The 20,099-nt window shown below is 41.2% G+C and overlaps 3 protein-coding genes across 4 annotated transcripts; 1 reads left to right on the forward strand and 2 right to left on the reverse strand.

Annotated features, from left to right (window-relative positions):
• Window positions 1-190: 190 nt before the first annotated feature.
• On the reverse strand, window positions 191-2,560 carry fn3krp (fructosamine 3 kinase related protein). The gene is made up of 6 exons (XM_085352545.1): window positions 2,359-2,560; window positions 1,970-2,121; window positions 1,744-1,835; window positions 1,504-1,586; window positions 1,216-1,338; window positions 191-1,113 (listed from the first exon to the last, which is right to left on the reverse strand). The coding sequence occupies exons 1-6, from the start codon at window positions 2,497-2,499 to the stop codon at window positions 775-777; spliced, it is 930 nt and encodes a 309-aa protein (XP_085208671.1). The 5' UTR covers window positions 2,500-2,560; the 3' UTR covers window positions 191-774.
• A 250-nt stretch (window positions 2,561-2,810) lies between these two features.
• Window positions 2,811-5,775, forward strand: arl16 (ADP-ribosylation factor-like 16). The gene is made up of 5 exons (XM_085352546.1): window positions 2,811-2,928; window positions 4,354-4,409; window positions 4,489-4,605; window positions 4,702-4,817; window positions 4,974-5,775. Exons 1-5 carry the CDS (start codon window positions 2,853-2,855, stop codon window positions 5,137-5,139), a joined length of 531 nt encoding a protein of 176 aa, XP_085208672.1. The 5' UTR covers window positions 2,811-2,852; the 3' UTR covers window positions 5,140-5,775.
• Window positions 5,776-6,378: 603 nt separating this feature from the next.
• Window positions 6,379-16,847, reverse strand: epn3a (epsin 3a). 2 transcript variants are annotated; one of them, XM_085352548.1, is made up of 11 exons: window positions 16,587-16,847; window positions 14,139-14,867; window positions 12,333-12,427; window positions 11,681-11,758; window positions 11,109-11,201; window positions 9,268-9,351; window positions 9,038-9,143; window positions 8,696-8,851; window positions 8,500-8,574; window positions 8,171-8,407; window positions 6,379-7,667 (listed from the first exon to the last, which is right to left on the reverse strand). In XM_085352548.1, the coding sequence occupies exons 2-11, from the start codon at window positions 14,704-14,706 to the stop codon at window positions 7,372-7,374; spliced, it is 1,788 nt and encodes a 595-aa protein (XP_085208674.1). In that variant the 5' UTR covers window positions 14,707-14,867; window positions 16,587-16,847; the 3' UTR covers window positions 6,379-7,371. The 2 variants fall into 2 exon arrangements, with proteins under 2 accessions (XP_085208674.1, XP_085208673.1); XM_085352547.1 differs by having other exon boundaries at window positions 9,014-9,143.
• Window positions 16,848-20,099: the final 3,252 nt, after the last annotated feature.

A 20,099-nucleotide genomic window follows, 5' to 3' on the forward strand; every position in this document is an offset into this window, starting at 1 on the left:
TTACTAAACAGTTATTTGGGCTGCTGTGAAGTTGACCTAATGATGAAACATTTCTATCCAAATGGGATTGTTTTTCTTTTCCATGCCTCCATTCACAGGGAATTAAGGTGTGTAAATCTAGTGCGTAAAGGTTTTCACACTAGATAAATAACAAATTCAGCAGGTCTGGAAAAACACAATGGATTCGCTTAGGATTTAATAATGGTTATACCATGCACAACAAGGGCTTGCAATGACTCACTGTTATACAGGGATATTTTGTAGGTGTAGTTAGTATGCCAACCTTTATTCCATTCGTAGCCATTCTACTATAATGTAGATAAAATATAAAACATTGCATCCATAGTGAAAGTCAGATTCTGGTTTGTTCTACCTGCTTATAAAGGATTCCTCAATATTAACATAAATAAATAAAAAACAATAATTTTTAAGTTCAGTCATTGGTGTGCAGTACAGACTTCTGATTTGCAAGTTTTGTTTAATTTATGTCTATAAACAAACTACACTTAATTCACTGTAACACCTTGTGCAAAATACAGAATTTATTTGCAGATTCTGTTTTAAATATTAGGAAGCAGGAAAGTGTCAGATGAGCTGGCAGGATGCAACTGTTTTTTCTATGTTAGGTCAGTATTTTCTGCACAGTACAGAAGACATTAAAGTGTTAGATGTGTTGTTTAGTGTCTTCACACACTGTTTTTGGTCAAATAAGCAAAATCGCATAATACTTCAATGTAAGACTGCAATGCTTTCTAAGAGTGCCTGTGAGTGTGTTTATTTCAGCAGGGTCTTCATAACTCTTATGGAAGAACCTTTGTAACCACCACCAAAGTGGTTCCAGTGATTCAGGTAGTGGAAGAGTTGGTAAAGCTGGTTCCTCTTTGCAAATCCTGGTGCTTGGGGAATCTTGCTGTGGTATGCAGAGTAAAAAGCACTGTTGAAGCCACCAAACATCCCGGCAATACCCAACTCAAACTCAGAGTGGCCGTAGAAGGAAGCAGGATCGAAGATGACTGGGCCGTCTGCACATTCTGCCACGTTTCCTCCCCATAAATCTCCATGTAGGAGAGCAGGGACTATCTCCACATCTTTGAAGAACTGAGGGATCTTCAGCTGGAAATAAGAGACACAACATGCACATTACAATGCTGATACAATCATAATGTCTTGTGCAAAATATGTTTAATTTCAAACAGGATCAAAGGGAGGTTGCACCTGTAACTCAGCCCATAGTTCTCTGGTCTCCCTGTCTCCATACGATTTCTCCACCATGTTAAGCTGGTGCTGTAGCCTCTGCTGGGTGTAGAATGGAACCCAATCACTCTGCCATTGATTGTCCTGGAGAGGTAAGAATGAGAAAAAACTGTGATGCTGCTGAAATTCACTTTAACATCTTGAAGATTTGGAGACCAAACATTTGTAACACAACTTAGAGACATCAATACTGTACACCCTCCACTAGAATGCAGACACAGTATATAGACACATATACATTGGCTTTACCTGTGGCAGATATCCACAGCATGTAGTTACATGGAAGCCAAATTTTTCAACAGCAGCCACATCTGACTGCCCCGCTCCTTTTCCTGCATATATAGCCGTAATATTAATAAACAGTAATCACAAACTTTTTACCTTAAATTTGACACAGTTCATTATTATTCATTGGTGTGTGTGTGTGTGTGTGTGTGTGTGTGTATTATCCACATTGTGGCATCCTAAGATGAAGTTAAACTGAATTACCCACTGTCTGTTGCTCTTTATTTAATTTTTCCAGTTGTTTCTTGTTGTGAAGATGCAGATCTGCCATCTTCTCTCCTAGCTGTTTTGAGTACCTGCTCATTGTGTTTAAAAATCAAGTATGTCATTGAAACAATATTTTGCTCAGTGTTTCTAAAACTAAATTCATCTGCCCAAATTCTGCTTTAATCTGCACTAAAGAAAAAAATGTAGTCAAGAGCTCTCTTACTTGCTAAGACTGTTCATGTCCAGATGTTCCATCACAAATACAGAGCCTCCTGTGTCAAGCTCAATCACCTTTATGGGCTTGGGGACTTTCACGGTTTCTGTCTTTACAATAGCCTCCAGACTGGCCATTTCTCCATCAAACATCAGTTTGGCCTGGATAATTTAAAGACAGGACAACACGGTCTGGTAAACACAAGCTTCAGTAAATGTGAATTTTTGCATTGTTCTCCACTCCACAACATCTACACAAAGTCCACGGACAGTAGTGTGGTGCAGCTGCTGGATCATGTCCCATTCATTTAAGTCCCGAGTTGAGCACACGCCGAAAGCCGATCATGAACTGAATGACACAACAGTTAAAGAAAATGAAAAACTAACAATAACAAATACCTCACTCTTGTGATTTATCTTTACAAACACTTTCCCAGTGTCAGTATGATAACTCTGTCCCTCGCTGATGCATCCACCTCCAGCATGACCAGCTGATTTCAGCATGGTTGTCCCCAACTCCCTCTTTAACTTAGCTTCCATGATTATTTATCATCAGTTCCAGGACAGTTACAGCAGGACTAAAACCACCTACGCATCGCAAATGCGGGTATGAAAGTCTTTCTGACAGTTTCCGTTGCGGCAGCCAACCAGGACTTTGTCCCGAAGCAGGATCTTGTTTTTCTTCCGTTATGTAAATAATGATTGAGTAGTAGCCAATCATAAACAAGTCTGGGTTGATTGATTTCTACTTTGTCCAATAGTTGCGACGTTTGTCCGGTCACGTGAACGTCGCGTGACCGACGTTTGTCCGGTCACGTGAACGTCGCCATGGTGCCAAGTGAGGCTACAGCTATACGCTACGAGTTTAACTATGGTTCTGCGGAAAAACCGGCATGACCAGCAAAGAAATGTGTTTACTCCTCGGAGCGACCGGTGTTGGAAAGACGTTGTTGCTCAAACGTCTACAAAATATCCTTTGTGGCCATGTGAATTTCTTTGACGTAAAAGGAAATACTACCAAATAGCTTAATTAGCTAACTAATTTAGCCTATGAGCTTGTGTAGTACTTAAGTTGCTAAGTAATGGACGACCAGGGTTTGTATATCGCCTTTCCCAATTGCCAAATGTCGATACCCAGTGTTATTTTATTTTGCATCGGTATGTGTACAAATTCATTTTCATAATAAGATCTGTAAGAGAGATTATTATTACAATATTTAAGCTTTGGTAGCCCTTATTAGTCCAATAGTTTGGAAATTCACATTACAGCAGAAATTAGTGCTGTACTGTAATGTGAAATTGTCAATGGTCAGAAAGTGGATAATAACAGTAATAATTATAATTATATAAAACAATAGGAAACATGTACAAGATAGACGAAGTATAATTTAAATGTGTGTACATATATGTCGCAGTGATAAAATAAAATAACATCTTTAGATGCCTAGAAGCAAAAAAACAGAGCCCCAGATGATGCTAATAGAAGATGGAGTGTTGAAAACAGTTGCACACTGTGATTTATCAGTCCCCAATGTGTGCATGTGTAAGTATACATGTGTTTTACTGCTGCGGCTCTGCTGGATGAAAAGACCTCCAATATTGCTCCTTTACACACCGTGGGTCCAGCAGCCTGACGCTGAAGAAGCTGCTCAGTGCTGTAAGAGTGTCCTGCATGGGGTGGGATGTGTTTAGCTACCATGCTACCTGTCACTTACTACCTCCACTGGGTCAAGAGGGCATCACGTTGGCACTCTTGGTCTACCTGTTTCAATTCTTTTTGACCCCAGTAGAGATACTGCTGCCCCAACAGACCAGCACCATTACAGATAGCTGTTGGAACCACAGAGTCTTCAGGAGCTTCTCCTGCACTTCAAAAGTCCTTGGCATACTTACCAGATACAGCCTGCTCTGTCCTTTTTGGTAAATAGCATTTTTTTTGATATAGTCCACATTCTCCATTTCGTAAGTGGAGAAGGATATTTGTGCCTGTGGACGTTCACCACCAGCCCTTTGGTTTTTCCAGTATTTATCTGGAGGCAGTTCTCGTTCACATAGCTATTTCAGAGATTGAAAGGGAAGTGATCTGCAACAGCACAAGTTAAACACTATCCTCCAGTTGCCTAGATTACATGCATGGGGCCCATCGCATATAAACTTAGCCCAAATTGGTGGATTATTAATAAACTGTCATCTGAACAGATGACGTGATTTCATTTGTGAGGTGACAAGTCAACAGTAGTCTCTCAGCTGTGACATCACCAACCTTACTCATAACAAATATTCAAGTTCTACTTTCATAGCTCATAAAATATTGCGTAAACATTTCAAAATGTTTTTCTTTAAAGCTGATAGCAATGCTGTCTCCAGTCGATTTTCCTATCAGATTTCATTTACAGTTTATCGTACATGGTTTAGATGAATTGGGGACACCACCTTCAACTCTTCCCACAGTAAGTACTAATGGACAGTTCAAAGTCTCTGACACCTTATCCGTGTAAGTTCTCCATCTCCAGTCTTCATTCTTTGTAGGTAGGAACCAATCTGACAGATCTAACCGTGAAGAAGAAGAAGGTGACTGTGAGAGAGCTGGGAGGCTGCATGGGCCCTATATGGCCCAGTTACTTCAAAGACTGCTCCTCTGTCATTGTATGATCTTTGTATACATGCTGTTTATATTTGTAATATTCAATATGGGTTTACTAAATTGAAGTACTTGAGTAGATTTCTTTTGTTTCTCCATAGTTCATGGTGGATTCGGCCAACATTGCTCAGATATCCTCCTCCTGTATCCAGTTGCTGTCAGTACTGTCAGCTGAGCCTCTGAGCAAGGCCTCTGTGCTTATTCTCTTCAACAAGAGGTGACACTCGTAGAATACACATCAGTCTCTATTAGTGTTTTACCATATTGTACAGGATCTCTAGCAGGTTTAATGCAATTTGTATGTAATAAGGAAAGCTAATAATACCACTAGGAAATTTTTGATTTTCTTTTCCAATTTTATATTTTCCCCCAGGGACATGCCTTGCACTATGAGCCTTATAGAGATAAAGTCACTGTTCAGGATGGATGACATTGTTGCATCTGCGACTCAGCCAATCACAACACTGGAAGTCAGTGCCAGATCTGGAGAGGGACTTAAAGAGGTGATGAGCTGGCTGGAGTCCGTCACAGTCAAGTGACATACGCTTACTGATTACTTCATTAGGTACACAATTACTCTTTCATGCAAATATCTAATCAGCTAATAACATGGCAGTAACTGAATTAGTTTAAGCATTGAAACATGGTAAAGATGATCTGCTGAACCGAGTTCTCTGGGTTCTCTGGCCTTGTTGTTGTAGATGATCAGAGGAAAAGGAGACCAGAGGGGCTAAGAACAGGAAACAGGCTATAGTTTGCACAGGCTAACCAAAGTTAGACATCAAAGAATTGAAAAATGTTGCCTGGTCCAGTGAGTGTAAGTTTCTCCCAGCAATTTGGATGGTATTGTTACAATTTGGCATAAATAAAATGAAAGTATAGATCCACGCTGCCTTATATCAGAGGATCAGGCTGGTAGTGGTGTAATGGTGTGCCGGATATTTTCTTGGTACCCTGCACCCAGCAGGATAACGCAGTATGTCACAAAGCTCCAGTCATGAACTTGACAATCAGTTCACTGTACTCAAATGGCCACAAGAGTCACCAGATCTCAATCCAGTGGAGCACCTTCAAAGTCTGGTGCAAACTCACACCATGGTTGTGCATATGACAGATCTGCAGCAAATACATAAGACTGTCAAGTCAGTATGGACCAAAATCCAAGGAATGTTTCTAGCACCTTGTTAAATATAATTAAAACAGCTCTGAAGGAAAAATGGGTCCAACCCTGAACTAGTGAGGTATACTTAATAAAGTGGCCAGTGACTGTGTGTGTGTGCGTGCGTGCCAGTTTCTGTATTTGTATCTTATAATAGTGATACTGTTTATACAAAAAATGTTCTGCCTTTTGGTCTTTATCAGCTTATATGCTACTCTGTTGAGGTTTTCATGGTGTGTTTCTCGTGTAAGAGTGTTTATCTTTGGTAGCACAAAGACATAACTGTACATTAGGCAGAGTGAAGAGGACGAAGTGATAGTATAACAGGATCAAATGATTGTCTCATTTGCAAAGGTCTTACTTTCATGCATTTGTTATTCGACGCAGAGTGGGAATCTGAGGTATTCCTGATTGATACTGTCACTTATAAGAGTTCCTGTTTTCTGTTATGGCTGTTTTCCATGGCTGTAAGTCACGTGAACTCTGTCTGAAATTAAAAAAAGCTCTTTCACTTCAGATTTAATATAAAAAAAAAAAAATGAGTAACAACTCTTATAGAACTTTATGAAGATTTTACAGAATATTTTCTCATGTAAGGCATTCAGTATTTATCTTTGTATATGTTTTTTTTCTTAATGAAATTTGGATTTTGTGTATGAACTTTGTTTTCAGTGTATGTGGATGTTATGTTTTAATTGAGAGGAGCAGTTTTTTGTGTTTCTTTTTTGGCTTATTGTCACTTTTTTCTGTTTATTCTGGTAGTGATGCAATGTAAGAGGTAATATTGCTGACTTCACCACCAGCAGGGGGCGCAAACTGCTTATGAGACAGTGATACTGAGTGTGTTCCTGAGTCGTCATGATTTCATGTGGCATGTATTGATACCAAGGGAAATGAGTAAATGCAAGTGAATAAACCCATGTGAAGAACTGAGCAGTGTTGTAAATACACTCCTATATTTGGTGAAGTCAGTGGTTTGCAAGCAATGAATAAACTCATATTCATACATTTTTTAAGGTTACTTCATATGAATTATTTGCTCACAGTCCTCCCAAACTATTACTTCATTCGCCACTTGAATTTCATAATAGCAGACTGGTATACACTGATTTTCCCCCACCAGCTCTGTTCCAGCCATATACCAGTATGATGCAGTACTTCAAGCAGCGAACAGGTAGATGTGCACATACCGAGAATGTGTAATCAGCAGTGACCACCTAAACCTGTAATGCATCTTCCCTCTACTTACAGCTTAGTTTGTTGACAGCAAAATATTATCAGACCTTTTGTTTCTACGTTGTAGGGTATGACCTTGAAATTGTACTTGACACTTAGTAGTTAGATTTAAAAAAAAAAGAAAAAAAAAGTGTTATCTCTGTTGTAGTCTGTTCATTAAAAGAGGAGCAGGATATGTTGCTGCAGTGAAGAGCAGATTCAGCTTGCGTCTACCTAAAGGTTATTGTGCATTACAAGAATATAAAAACAACTAAGAATAGGTTTTTCATAAAAGTCCATTGGGCTGTAGTTTGGTGTGCAGTTAGAGCAATATTTCAAGAGGACAATTTAGTGAATTTCCATTTTTCTAAAATATTTTTTCCGGTTTAGTTTGTCCTCATAAGAAGGGGTTTTGACTGCTCTGTGCGGCCTGTGATCCCTGAGCACTTGCTGAAGAGAAAGGCAACAAGGGCTCAGGGAGCCTCACTGGCAAGTCCAGTCCAGGATGGGTGGGGTGAGTATGTGACGACGGGATGCTGGCACCCGGATGACTTGTAGGCAGCGGCAAGGAGGCACTGTATGGAAGAGAAGTGGCGTGGGGAGCCGTCAAGGCGGAGCCGGTGCCCATTTGATTTAGACTTAGTTTCGGCTGATCTGCTTGGAATGGATTGCTGGGTGAAGGAGCATTCAGGCCTATGTGAAAAGAAATAAAGAGAAAAAGTCTACTTTTAACACCTATTCAAAGTTTATTTTTTCTAAAACTGAGCCTTGAACCTGATGAGTCAATGACCTCTTTATGTCTCTCATGACGCTACAGTTTCAAGCACACACTGTTCCCAAAACTCATCTGAGATTTAAAAGGCAGGAACAAAAAAAAAAACTTTAATTCTCATTCACAAACCAACTGGAGATCACAAAAAACAGATACCAGCAAGGATAAATGGAAAAAATGGAAATATCTAGCACTCTGCACGTGGGGGTTTTACTGCAGTCGTTACATGGCAGCGGATTATCACTCGCCTGCATTTACCAGTACATGGCACACACTGGTAAATGATTAACACTGCCAGGTGGTGGTTGTGCTCATCTTATGCACAACCAGCACCTGGCTGATTTGAATACAATGTTTTAACTACTCTGTATGTCCAATAACAAAGTGCAATGACTGCACCTGCAGTCAATAATACAAAACATACCTGATAAAAACGGGTTCTTGTTCTTGGCTGATGGGTTTCCTGGGATCAAGCTGTCCAAGTTCACCAAGGAAGCTGCCGAAGGGTCCAGGAAGGACTCGGGTGTCCGGCATGTTCGAGAGCTGGGGTCATTCAGGCTTTCTCGAAGACGAGAAAGGTCAAAAAGCTCAGGGCTGTCCTCTCGCCCACTAGCCCCGTTCACCTGACCACCATCCATAGCGTCATCAAACAGATCAGCATCTGTCAGCAGAAAAGTAGAAAGACAAGTAAGACTGCAAGTGGAACCAACGTACAAAAAGTAGAACAAGAATAGCAGATAGTGTATTGTTTACCTGAGGGACTTAGAGTTCGGGGAGCAGGTTCTGTAGGTGCTGATCTTCCTAAAGGCGCTGTGAACAGATCAGCTCCTGACGAGGATAAAAACATGACAGAAATGCTATTTAACTTTCTGTGGAACATAGGTAGTTTTTAAGATATCCAGGTGACGTCTTTATTTTAGTTACCCTACTTGTAAGTGAAAACACTCACCTGTATTTGCAGGCAAAGACCATACAGGACTGAGGCTGGAGACGTTGTCCTGTGGTGGATCCCAGGGGTTGGCTGGAGGTTCCCACGGTGGGGGAGGGCTATTTGAAGGTGGAGGTACCATCCATGGAGAATCAGCTCTTGGAACGCGGCTGCCTTCTTAATTAACACACAAATAAAAGAGTGTTAGCCGGTGAGCAGTTCAAATTATTTTGTAGGTACAAAAAGCAGAGAGTTTCATGTAAAAAAAAAAAAGATTCTTCATCTTCATACGATTCCATCTAAAATAATATACCATGACCAAGCCAACTCAAGGCTCACCGAAAGAGTCCCAATGGTCTGTACCTCCAGCCCCAGCAGCTGCCTGGTGTGAGGCATTATTCCACCGATGGTCACTGGGAGGCAGATCTGTGGGTACTGCGAAAACATCTACCAGGTCCATAAAGGCCGTCTGACCAAATTCATCAAAGAAAAAAACAAAACCAGAAAAAGTTTATATTTCAACATATATTTTGACAGTATTATTGAATGTTTTCATAGTCATATACTACTGCTTATGTTTCAAGCTTTCATACCCCGCCTTTTTTCTCCATTTCACGTTTGCTCTCGTCCAGAGCTTTCTGGAGCAGGGACTCATCTCCTTGGCGGCTGAGCTGCTCCTTTCAACAGATAAAAGACACACGTAAGCCTTTACGGGTCACATATTGTCACATCACACTATATTTCTCATTCAGTGACGGTGCACAGGAAAAATAGATGGCTTGCATTTTTCCTATGCAACATATGTACACAGTTGGCAGAAACCAGAAAATTCCCTGGCCAAAGAGAGGACAGAAAGCAGAGCATCCCTGTGATCTCTAACAGAGCAGTTCTATTGTGTTACTATATAGGAGTGTAGACAGAGAGGGTAAAAAAGGGGGAGGAAAGAGACAAAGAGAGTGAGACAGGAAGCGGGGGTCCAAAGGTTGCCGAGATAATACAACAAAGTGAACGTTATACAACTTTTTCAAACAAGGCAAAGAAAAGGAAGCAGAAAGTGTGGCAATAAGGTACTGTAAAGGTTGTATGGGGGAAAATATAATTTAAAAAAAAATACAGAGAGAAAGGATGATTTAGGACAAGTGGCACTGATCATATAATGGCTTATGTTGTAACAGAGGACTGAAATTAAACAGGTAATATTCTCCTGAGCTATTCAGGAAGCAAGTCTGAATTTACATTATAAATAAAGTATTGTGCAAAAGTTTTGACCCACATTTAATTTCCTTATATATATCACTGGGATATAAAGAAATAGGCAAAATAGTAATGTATTCATTTATGATTTATTTATTTAAGATGTGGAATAAGATGGCTTGAAATACAGCATATATAGCAGCTTTCTTTCTTCTTTGGATGTTGGCTGTCTTTACTTCTGTTCTCTGTCAAGATGATCTCACACTGTTACAATAATGGTGAGGTGTGGGCTCTGTGGAGGTTAATTCATGACCAATAGTGTTCCACTGTGTGTTTTTCTTTGCTGGATTTTTCCTGTTTCTTAAGAACATGATAAACCCTGAGACACATTGGCGACCTGCCCAGGGTGCACCCTACCATTCGCCCTATGGCAGTTGGGATACGCTCCAGCCCACCCATGACTCTGAATTGGATAAGCAAAAGAAGATGGATGGATGACTTTCAGATGCTTTCCATTTCCTTTTTTAGTCCTTCCACTTCTTTTGTCCTCCACTTGTCTGATTTCCTTAAATTTATAATGAACACACCGCACACCATGCTGAGATATGGCGAGTTTTAGCTAATAGCTTTGTGGGAATCACCTTGTTGGTGCAAAATGATTCTTTTTGGTTTGTCAAACCGTGTCATCTTTAGTACTTTTCATAGATTCAACTAAAGAAAATGGAAAAAATTTTTTGATTTTTGTGACAGACTGGAAGTGCCAAAATATACCATTTACAGTTGCTTCTTTGCTAAGTTGTCTGTGTTTACACAGCACTGATTCATCACTTGAGCAGGCTGCCTTTTTTTTCTTTTTTTTTTTGCTTAAATGATTGTTTTTTTTAAGCCACGTAACACTACCAAGAAAATAAAAATCCTTTAATAATGAGTGGAAAAAACAGTCAATGTCCAAGGAAAAGCTTTGAAAGACCTCCAAAAAGTCTGGAGAATTATGGCTTAAGACAACTTCAAAAAATAAAACAGTTACAAGAAGTCTGGTTCCGTAGAAGCCAGAAATGAGGGGGTGGCTCAAGTCTTTTGCACAGCACTGTAATTCAAACTGAAGTGACAAGTGTGGTCACCTGCACCTTCATTTTTTATAAATAACTTGTGAAAAATGTCACGACAGTTCTTACTGTCTATTTCAAAAGTGCTTAGGAAATGGTTCAAGTCCTCTCACCCACTCCCCAGGACACTCTACCTGCTGGTGCTCCTCCTTGCTCAAGCTCAGGGCCAACTGGAGCTGAGTTTCCTCGTCCATATCCAGGGCAGCAGCAGGAGCGCGTTGGACTGGCTGTGAAAGTGTAAACCAAGGAGGGATTTACAGTCAGCTTCCATTTTACCAGAAATAAAGTTGGGCATCCTCACAGTACTTCACAAGCAAATTTAACAGGTTTCCCAATCAATGTGAAGGAGCCAGTCCTTTGCCCTTCCCTGGCACCACACCAGAAGGTCAGCAGCACCAGGTCAGAGCCTGAGATGTGTGTCTCATACAAGTGTACTCAGAGGAAACAACTTATGGTTAGTATAAGAAAAAACAAAGGATGAAACCACAATTGGTTAATTTTTAGAGAAAGTTGCATATTTCTTTGCTGTTCAAAAGTGAGTGAGTGAAGGGGGGATAGTTCAGTTGTAGGAAGGAGAGAAAGTGAGTAGGCATGCAGTTGCTTCTGTGAAGGAAAAACACTGGAATGTGATACTGGGTTAAATGTTTAAACCAAGGGACAAAGAAAAAATGCAAAGGTAGCTGCATCCCTCCCAGTATACATGTACCTGGTGGGCCTCCTCTTTGCTGAGGCTCATAGCGATCTGGAGCTGGGTCTGCTCATCGATATCCACTTGAGGAGGTGGCTAGAGTTACACATGAGGGAATTGGAGGAAGGCAAATCAAAAAAAATGGTAAAAAAGCATGCTTGATTTTGCTGTAATGATAGGCTATGCTGGAAAGAAGAGAAACAGATCAAATGCCTTGGATTTCTTATCAAAAATCACAGCCGATTTGTCTGATTGCTGAAGTGGAAACTGATATGCACTCTAATATATTCCTACAGGAGCTGAAGCAGGAAGTCTCCGAGGGCAAAGCTGCCCTTGGCATGGAGACCGGGGCGGGCTGTGGAAGCTTGAGAGTGGATCAATGCACACATTCTGTCTGGCTTCTCACTCTTTCGCTCCCAGCTTCCTCACTCTGCTCGGTCATTGTTGGCTACATCAGAGGTTGAGCTGATGATATCATTTTCTGACAACAGTTCTGGAAAATACACAGTCAGGAGCAACGCTTCACCACTGGGGCAGCTGTTTAATGTTTTACTACAGCATAAAATGTCAACAACAAAGCGAAGAAGCCTCTTTCTGTCTGGCGCATGTGCCTGTAAGCGTGAAAGGTTTGTGCTCACTGAAAGAGCGAGTGTGTTGTGTGTTTTTGTACCTTTTCACTTTCTTCTCGGCTCATAGCCAGGGCCAGCTGCAGCTGTAGCTCCTCTTCGCCACTGGTTGCTGGCCGTGCTTGTTCCAGGTCTGGAGCTAGTTGAGGAGAGAAAGAGCAGAGGGGAGTGGGTTTTAGGGAGGAATGGGGAGCCATAGGATGAGAGAAACATCAACAGATGGAGGGAGGAAGGGGATGCAAAGCCAAGAAAGAAACACTTTAGGGTGATTTTTAAGGTCAGAAACGAGCTGGCACTGTTTTTGCATGTTAATTTTCCATTGCCTGTTGTTAAGGGCCTTTGATCACATTGCTTGCCACAGTCTGCCTGCACTGAGAACAATGGTGTGGCTGTGTGGAGAGTTCGGCTGGTGGTGGGGGAGAGGAATGGATGGATTGGAGTGGGGCCCACCTTATTACCCCGAATCCTCTGGGCCAGTTGGAGGATTCAGGTCCAGATTTGAGAGAGGGAATAGGGAAGGGGGTCGGGGGGAGCTGGCAGCTTACCAGTCTGGGTGCCAGGCTGTGGGTCACAGGGCTAAAAGAGGGAAGCAGGCCACACGCTGGAAAAGTCAGGTCTCGGAAACCAATCTTTTCCACCGCACTGCCCCTCAATATCCCCCGTCTGAGCTGGAATACTTTCTAGCAATTAGCTGCTGACAACCTGGTGACCCCCTCCCACGGTACTAATCATTATCATTATCATGGAATCTTCTGGAAATCACCAAAATATCCCCCCTTTTTATAGTTAAAATCAGCTAGAGAGAAACAACAACAGAGGACTGGTGGGGCTTTCTAAATCATCTGGGGTTTCTTTATCCAATTCCTTGCTATGATTTCTGGAATGGATAGGAAAGCCTCCTTCAAATAAACCATGCTATTTTTATAGTATCTCTGAACCACAGAACCAGAGCTAGGAATTGGACACTGGCCATGTGCTTCCGCTGGCACTCATTCTTGCTCAGAAAAGTATGCTAGTAATTTGTATTAGGTGGAAAATCTGTTGAACAAAAAAAAGAAAGAAAGAAAATACAGTCATATACCGTCTTGCGGGTATACAGTATTTACTTTTCCCTCATGAAGCAAGCCACAGACATAAAAAGATAAACATCTGCCCTTGAGACACCACAAGGGCAAAAGTTACTAACAGCCTTTTTAAACAACATTCCCCACAAAGACCACACATTTGCCAAAGTATAGTACAGACCAGTAGCACCACATTTATAAATGATGCATTTAGCTTTCCAGTTAGAGTTGTCACTTGTAGCTGATGAAGTCAGTGATACCATCTCTCCTCAGTCGCACACTGAAAATTTCAGTCTTATATCATCAACCCATCTAATGACCTAAACACTTAAGTGGCAGATGACAGAGTATCACCTCAAGCAAACATGCTGTAAACCTGTGTTGGAGTGAAACAAGCACACATTGGGCCTCTTCTCTATCATAAATCCAGTTTAGCTGCCAGACAATCAAAGGAATGCAGATGCCCAACAGTGTGAAGAGAGCAAAACTGAAACGAAATCGCAGTCAGTTTATGCATGTCAAGGCTCGGAAAGGTGGAGCGTGAGTATTAAAACTAATAGTGTTTTCGAAACTACCTTGAAAACAGGTTTTGATTTACTTCATCACATAAGAGTTCAGGGAACTTATCAGATGAACTCATGACCATTTTAACTTGTGACTTGCCATGTGAGTGATTCAGAAAAATGACAGCTCCCGTGCAAAAGGAAATATTCAAGTACTCAACACTGTGTGCTTTGAGTAATGTAATATATAGTCTGTAGTTACACAACAGCCCCTGCTACTCACAGTGGAAGGAGGAAGGAGAGCTTCTGCACCTGACGCCCTCATCACTCGGGTATCCTGGGTAAGGAGGTGGTAAGGGACTCGAACCTAAGCTACTTGTGACCCCTGTCATGCGTGTTTTGGTCTTCAGTGCCTGGGTTCGCTCCTTCTTTAGCTTTTCTTCATCCCTCAACAGAGCCACCAACTGTTTAGCCTTTTCCCTCACATTGAGGCCCTGGTCACGTCCATCTCGATCTAAGTACTGGAAGTCTCTCAGTGTCTGAATGCTGTATATGTTGTCCCGGCAATCCCTGGCTACGCGCTCAGACCCTGTTTTGATTAAATAGTCCAGTAGCGTGAGCGCCTTGTAAACATGCCTCCAGTTTTTGCCATGATCATTGAGCCTCTTCCAGACCATACCCATAACCTCTGTGAAAGCCACAACATTGAAGGTCAGATCTGCAATTTCAGCCATGAGCGAGCTGGAGGGTCCCCAGGGATCGTTGGAGGTGGCCTCTCTAACCTTTATCTCGGCCTCGGTGTAGTTGTTGACCATGTTTTTCATTTGGCGGCGGATCGATGATGTCTGCATGATGGCAGCGGTGTTTAACAGGTAGAGGAAGAAAATCTAGCAGCAGCAGGCCAGCCCACTGTGTTGCTTCAAAGGAAAACGGCTTGTTCAGCTTAATGGAAAAATGCGGTTAAAGGGAAGGCCCAAAGGTGACTTCAGCTGTGTCCACAAGTGTGCTCCTTCTGGAAGAATAAAAACATGATTTAAGCATATGCATATGTAAAATAAGAATTTCACATAACTTGTCAGCTTTATAACTCCTTATACATCATCTTCTGTCTGCAATTATCAGCAGCATTAGTGAGCTCGCTTAGCTCTCATGTTTTCCCACCCATTATTAGTGTTTGGAAGGAGAGAAATAACTCCACGCCTCTGAGCAAAGTGAAAAAAAAAAAAAAACACCTGATCTCGGTTTTCCCCGAATTTACTTGAAGACATGGGCGATGGCTTAAGGCATGCAGTGCACTGTTCCTAAGCGGGCAGCCACCAGCTTGACAAATATTTGCTATATCTTATTTCATTCGTCACTTTTGCTGCTAATAAAAGCACAGTTTTGTGTCATACCAAACTCACTGTATCTGGGACTACTGTTTAATCTGCAGGTGTTGGGCATTATGAGAAAAGGGAGGGGCTCCACCTCCCCTGCTGGTCTGACCTGGTTACATCATCATGACAGCGGTGGTGGGCCTCCCATAACTAACGAAACACCCAGTGTCCTGTACATGTAAGCATATGTCTATCTGCCTGAATCACCAAAATGTTTTTCTGCAGCAGTTACAGAAAATTATGCCTTACAGTACATGTCACTTTGTCCTGAACTTTGGATTGCTTTGTCTTACATAGTCAGGGGAATCATAAGCTAACTGATAAGCTTCCTCTCCCCCACATAAAGGAGTACAAAGATGAGTGACAGCCCAATCACATCAGTAGGGCTTACAATAAAAAAAAAAAAAAGTAAAACAGCAAAAATTACGCTTGAAAATCTATTGTGTTACACGAAATATGAGCACACTGCTACTTTTGTCTCTCAAAAGATTTAGCTGTACGTTTGACTGTACCAGGATAAGAGGGAGTGAGTGAGTCTATTTCTGGTTCAAAGAACAGCAGGTTCAGTGATCAATGCAGGCCCGGTTCACTGCTTAGGCCCTTCTTGAAACTACATAGCTGTGCCCAGAAAATAAGAGAAAATGCGTTCTTCCTATAACTTTCTGTCAGTGGAAGTCAGTTTAAAGGAAAAGGTGGTTTTATGGGGGCTAGCAGAGGAGAAATGTTTAACAGAAGTCAGTTAAAGTCTCTCTGGACAGATTTCTGCCTCTGTTAATGTGGCAAAATGAAGACGATAAATTCTTTTTAAGTCAAATTTTGGCACCTCGATTTCGTTAATTATCACAAAGTTCAAAGTACAGCCAGGAAGAGAAGCAGGCCCAAAACATTAACACGCACAAAAACACAACTGATTTTCCATTTCTGACCTTGACTTGACCATTTTCAAATTTGGAGGATTTAAACAATTTAAAAAAAAAAAGAAAGAAAAAAAGTCCTGCTTAAATTAAAAGAACGCGATCTATCTGCACTTATAGGACGCAACCCCCCGCCCCAAATAAAACTGCTCCCAGATCGGGCCTACATACCCGCCCAGGTATTCTTCACTGCGGGCTACAGCCGTGAGAAAAATCACTGACCCGCTGGGGGAAAGCGCGGCTCTTTTCCTGGCATGCTCTTTCTGTCCCAAACTAGGAAGACCGGGGCCATTATTGCGTCAAATGCGATGATCGGGTAGGTGAAGTATGTGACCGTGACTCAGCCTTGTTTCCGAGTTTAAAAGTTAAAACCCCGATAAAACGAAAAGAAACCACGAAAAACATAAAGATCGTCTCCACCGTGTCCACTTTCCCTCTTACCTTCATGTCATAGCGCGTCAGTGGGGTCCCAACTTGGGGAAGCTTTGGGTAGAATAAGAAACGCCTCCGCCTCTCGGCATATCCCGTAGCTGTCGCACAGAGAAGAACTAGTGGAGAAAGATATTTAAAGCCCAAAGCAGTCAGCGAGAAGCGCACGGACTGTGTAAGAATCCCAAACTACGGCGCGGAGGCGGAAGCTGCTGTTTAGTTTGTTATCAAACTAAGTTGTGTGTGCTTATCACAAATCCAGGCACTGAGCCTGCAGATGGCACAGCCCCCTATAAACACGCGAACACACACAGTAAAAATGGATGGATGGAGAGAAGGGGAGGGAGGGAGGCCTGCTCGGTGCATGCAGAGTCAGACTTAACTCTTTCACTGCCTGATGGAAAATCATCTGTCGTAACTGAAGCAGGTGATCACAGCACATGCTGAGGAATCTCTCTTTTTCTCTGCCACAAACATTCACAAGCTTAAAACAACTAGAACTGTGTGTAATTTGCGAGTGGTGCAAACACACAGCTAGACCGATGTACAATTTTGTACTGTGAGATAAGAACAAATAATCTAAGCCAGGCACAGATCTTTTCACAGAAAGTCAGCGCTGCAACACTTTTTGAGTGAACATGCTCTCCCATGGGGGAGTGTGCAAAGAACTACACTTCCTTCCCACCAGCTTCTTCCATGCATTTCTGCTCTTTACTTATTTATTACCACTAATGGGTTCTTGTCTGAACTCCCATCCTTGTGCATTAAGACCTCAATCTGCTCTGTATTCACTCTGGCTTGGACTCAGACAAATGCACAGTGTAATCTGAGGGTGTCTGTATGAACATACAGTGAGTGCAAAATGATTATCTAACTAAAGGGAGAAGCTGCTGGCGAGAGAGCAGCGGGTCTTGTGGTTGACTGAGCAGGATATACAGGAAATACCAGCTCAACCTTGTAACAACAAAAACACTCCTGAAGACAACTGAAGGGCAAAGTGCACAGGAATTAAAATGTCATCAAGCGATATGACGTATGATTTGGGGTTTAAAAATAATATATATCTCTGAAATAAGTGTGTACTGCCCAGCCCTGTGTGTAGGAATGTACTATTGCTTGCTGCAGCCGCCCTGTTCACTTTCACTGATCCAGTCAGTCAAGCTCATTTCAGCCCTCCTCCTCTCTGTCTTTATTTCTCCTCAAAACAGATGCCTGAACATTCTTTGTTCCCCAACAAAGGCGTGATGAGGTCAGGACAGGGGGGACATGCAGGCGAGGGCTGGGAAAACAGAGGGGGAGGAGAGAGGACGGCCAGTGATGACGTCATGCAAGAAAGGCAATCAGACTTCAAGTGTGTGTGCACATGTGTTACTTCTGGAGACATTAATCTATTAACACAGTCTTATACCTCCTGGGGACACCTCCATTACAGTGAGTGTGTATAATGTAAATTACTACACTGAAAGGAAGACTTAGATTATGGTGGTTATAGCTATAGTAAGTCTCAGGGATATTAACATGACATCCTATTTCATCAAAAAAAAAGCTGGATTTTTTCAACTGTATAGTGTAATAATGCAAAGAATTTAAATATAATTTAACCATAAAGTTTATTAAAACTAAGAATTTGGCACACAAGCCTAATTCCCAAAAGTTACCAGACTGTAAAATGTAAATAAATACAGAATAAACACATATTTTATTCACAGTGGAACATAGAACACATATCAAATGTAAAATTATAAGAACAATATTAGCTCCACTTTGAATTTCATGGCAGTCTTTTGGGAGAGGAATGTTGTTCCATTCTTGTCCGACAGCCCTTGGTCTTGTTTCCGTATTTTATGTTACAAAGACGGCAGTGTGTCCCAGTGATGTTCACATATGGCTTCTTCTTTGCATGTCAGAGCTTGTTGCAGATTGGTGAACCTCCGCCCATCTTCAGCTCTGAGAAACTGCCTCTCTAAGATATTCTTTTTATATCCAATCATGTTACTGACCTGCTGCCAGTTAATCTCATTAGTTGAAAAATGTTCCTCAAACTGTTTCTTTTTAATGTCACTTACTTTTCCAGCCTTTTTGTTGCACTGATCACAACTTTTTGAGAGATGTTGCTGCTATTAAACTCTAAATGAGCTCAAATTTTCACAAAAATGTCAAATGTCTTTATAGTTTAAACATTTATATGTTTTCTATTATATTGTGAATAAAATGTGGGTTTATGAGATTTGCAAATCATTGTATTCTGTTTTTATTGACAGCATATTTAAAAGTATTTGAAAAAAATATATGCTTAATTTAATTCAGTACCAGCAACATATTTTTTTTAAAAGCTGGGTGCTGTGACATCAGAGCTAAAGAAGAGAGCCTTGTTTTCAGTGCACAGTTCTAAGGTTACATCTGTGATCATGTGCGGTGCTGCAAACAGCATGGATAACTTGCTCATTTGTGAAAGGTCCATTAAACAATAATAATAAACAATTTGAATAGGTTTTGGAGCAACATATGCTGTCTCTCAAGGAACATTGTTTTTTCAGGGAAAGCCTTGCTTATTTGAGCATGACAGCACCAAACTACATTTAGCATGTAGTAAAAGAGTCAGCAATCTAAAGTGGCATCCAGACCAGACCAATCACAAAAGGAACACACCAGGGAGGATAAGACACTCTGACTAAGAACTCTGACAAAGGAGGGCTCAGGCTGTTGTTTAGGTAAACTGCTACATCAAGCAAAGAATGCTAAAAACAACAGCTAAAATAAGAGGCCATGCAAGACAAAGGAGCAGGATTGAAAATGGGTGTAATGTCCTGTAATGTGTATGAATTGGAATAATAATTTACTTTTAGTTAATTGCTGCTGCAACAAAAGCAGCATGATGTGCATAACCATAATCAATTCCTTTCCACTGGTTAATCAACTAACTTCATCTGTTTGTCTCTGGTGCCCTCTAGGGGCAGTGTTTTTGTCTCCTTCTTATGTCCTGAAAACAAAAAAGAAAATCTGCAAATTTTGCACAATGCGAATCTCAAGTATATGCTCTGATCAAAACCAAAGATGCACTAAAATACGTGGATTCGTGTTTCTGCTCACTTTATTAAGCTCACTGTTATTGTTAATGGAAAATTTTACAATATAATTTCGAAAAACGCAAACTAGCTAATATATTCACGAGCTCTCTCAGACTTTTGCACCCCATTAGTATTTCTAAAAGTATATCAGTGTTCCATTATGTACTGCTGATAGCACCTATTTAGAAACCAACCATCTACTAGTACATTATCAGCTACTATGGCTGCTTATATTACATTATTCATCACAACATGGTTTTCAGCTGTAGCACTAAAGTGCACTTATTAGAGTGAGACTGCAATCTCCATGGCGATCAGCTAGTCTTGTATATATAACTGCATGTTTTTCAGGTTCAAGAAAGAAACCATTATGTGGGCTGTTCATTCAAAGTGTCCTTGGATTTTGAGAATAGTTTGATGGAGGGAAAAAAAAGGCTTTGTATCATGTTCTAACTTC

Source organism: Diplotaxodon limnothrissa, linkage group LG4 (genome assembly GCF_057381915.1).
Source record: "Diplotaxodon limnothrissa isolate DT_005_m linkage group LG4, D_limnothrissa_male_GT1.1, whole genome shotgun sequence".
Taxonomy (NCBI): domain Eukaryota; kingdom Metazoa; phylum Chordata; class Actinopteri; order Cichliformes; family Cichlidae; genus Diplotaxodon; species Diplotaxodon limnothrissa.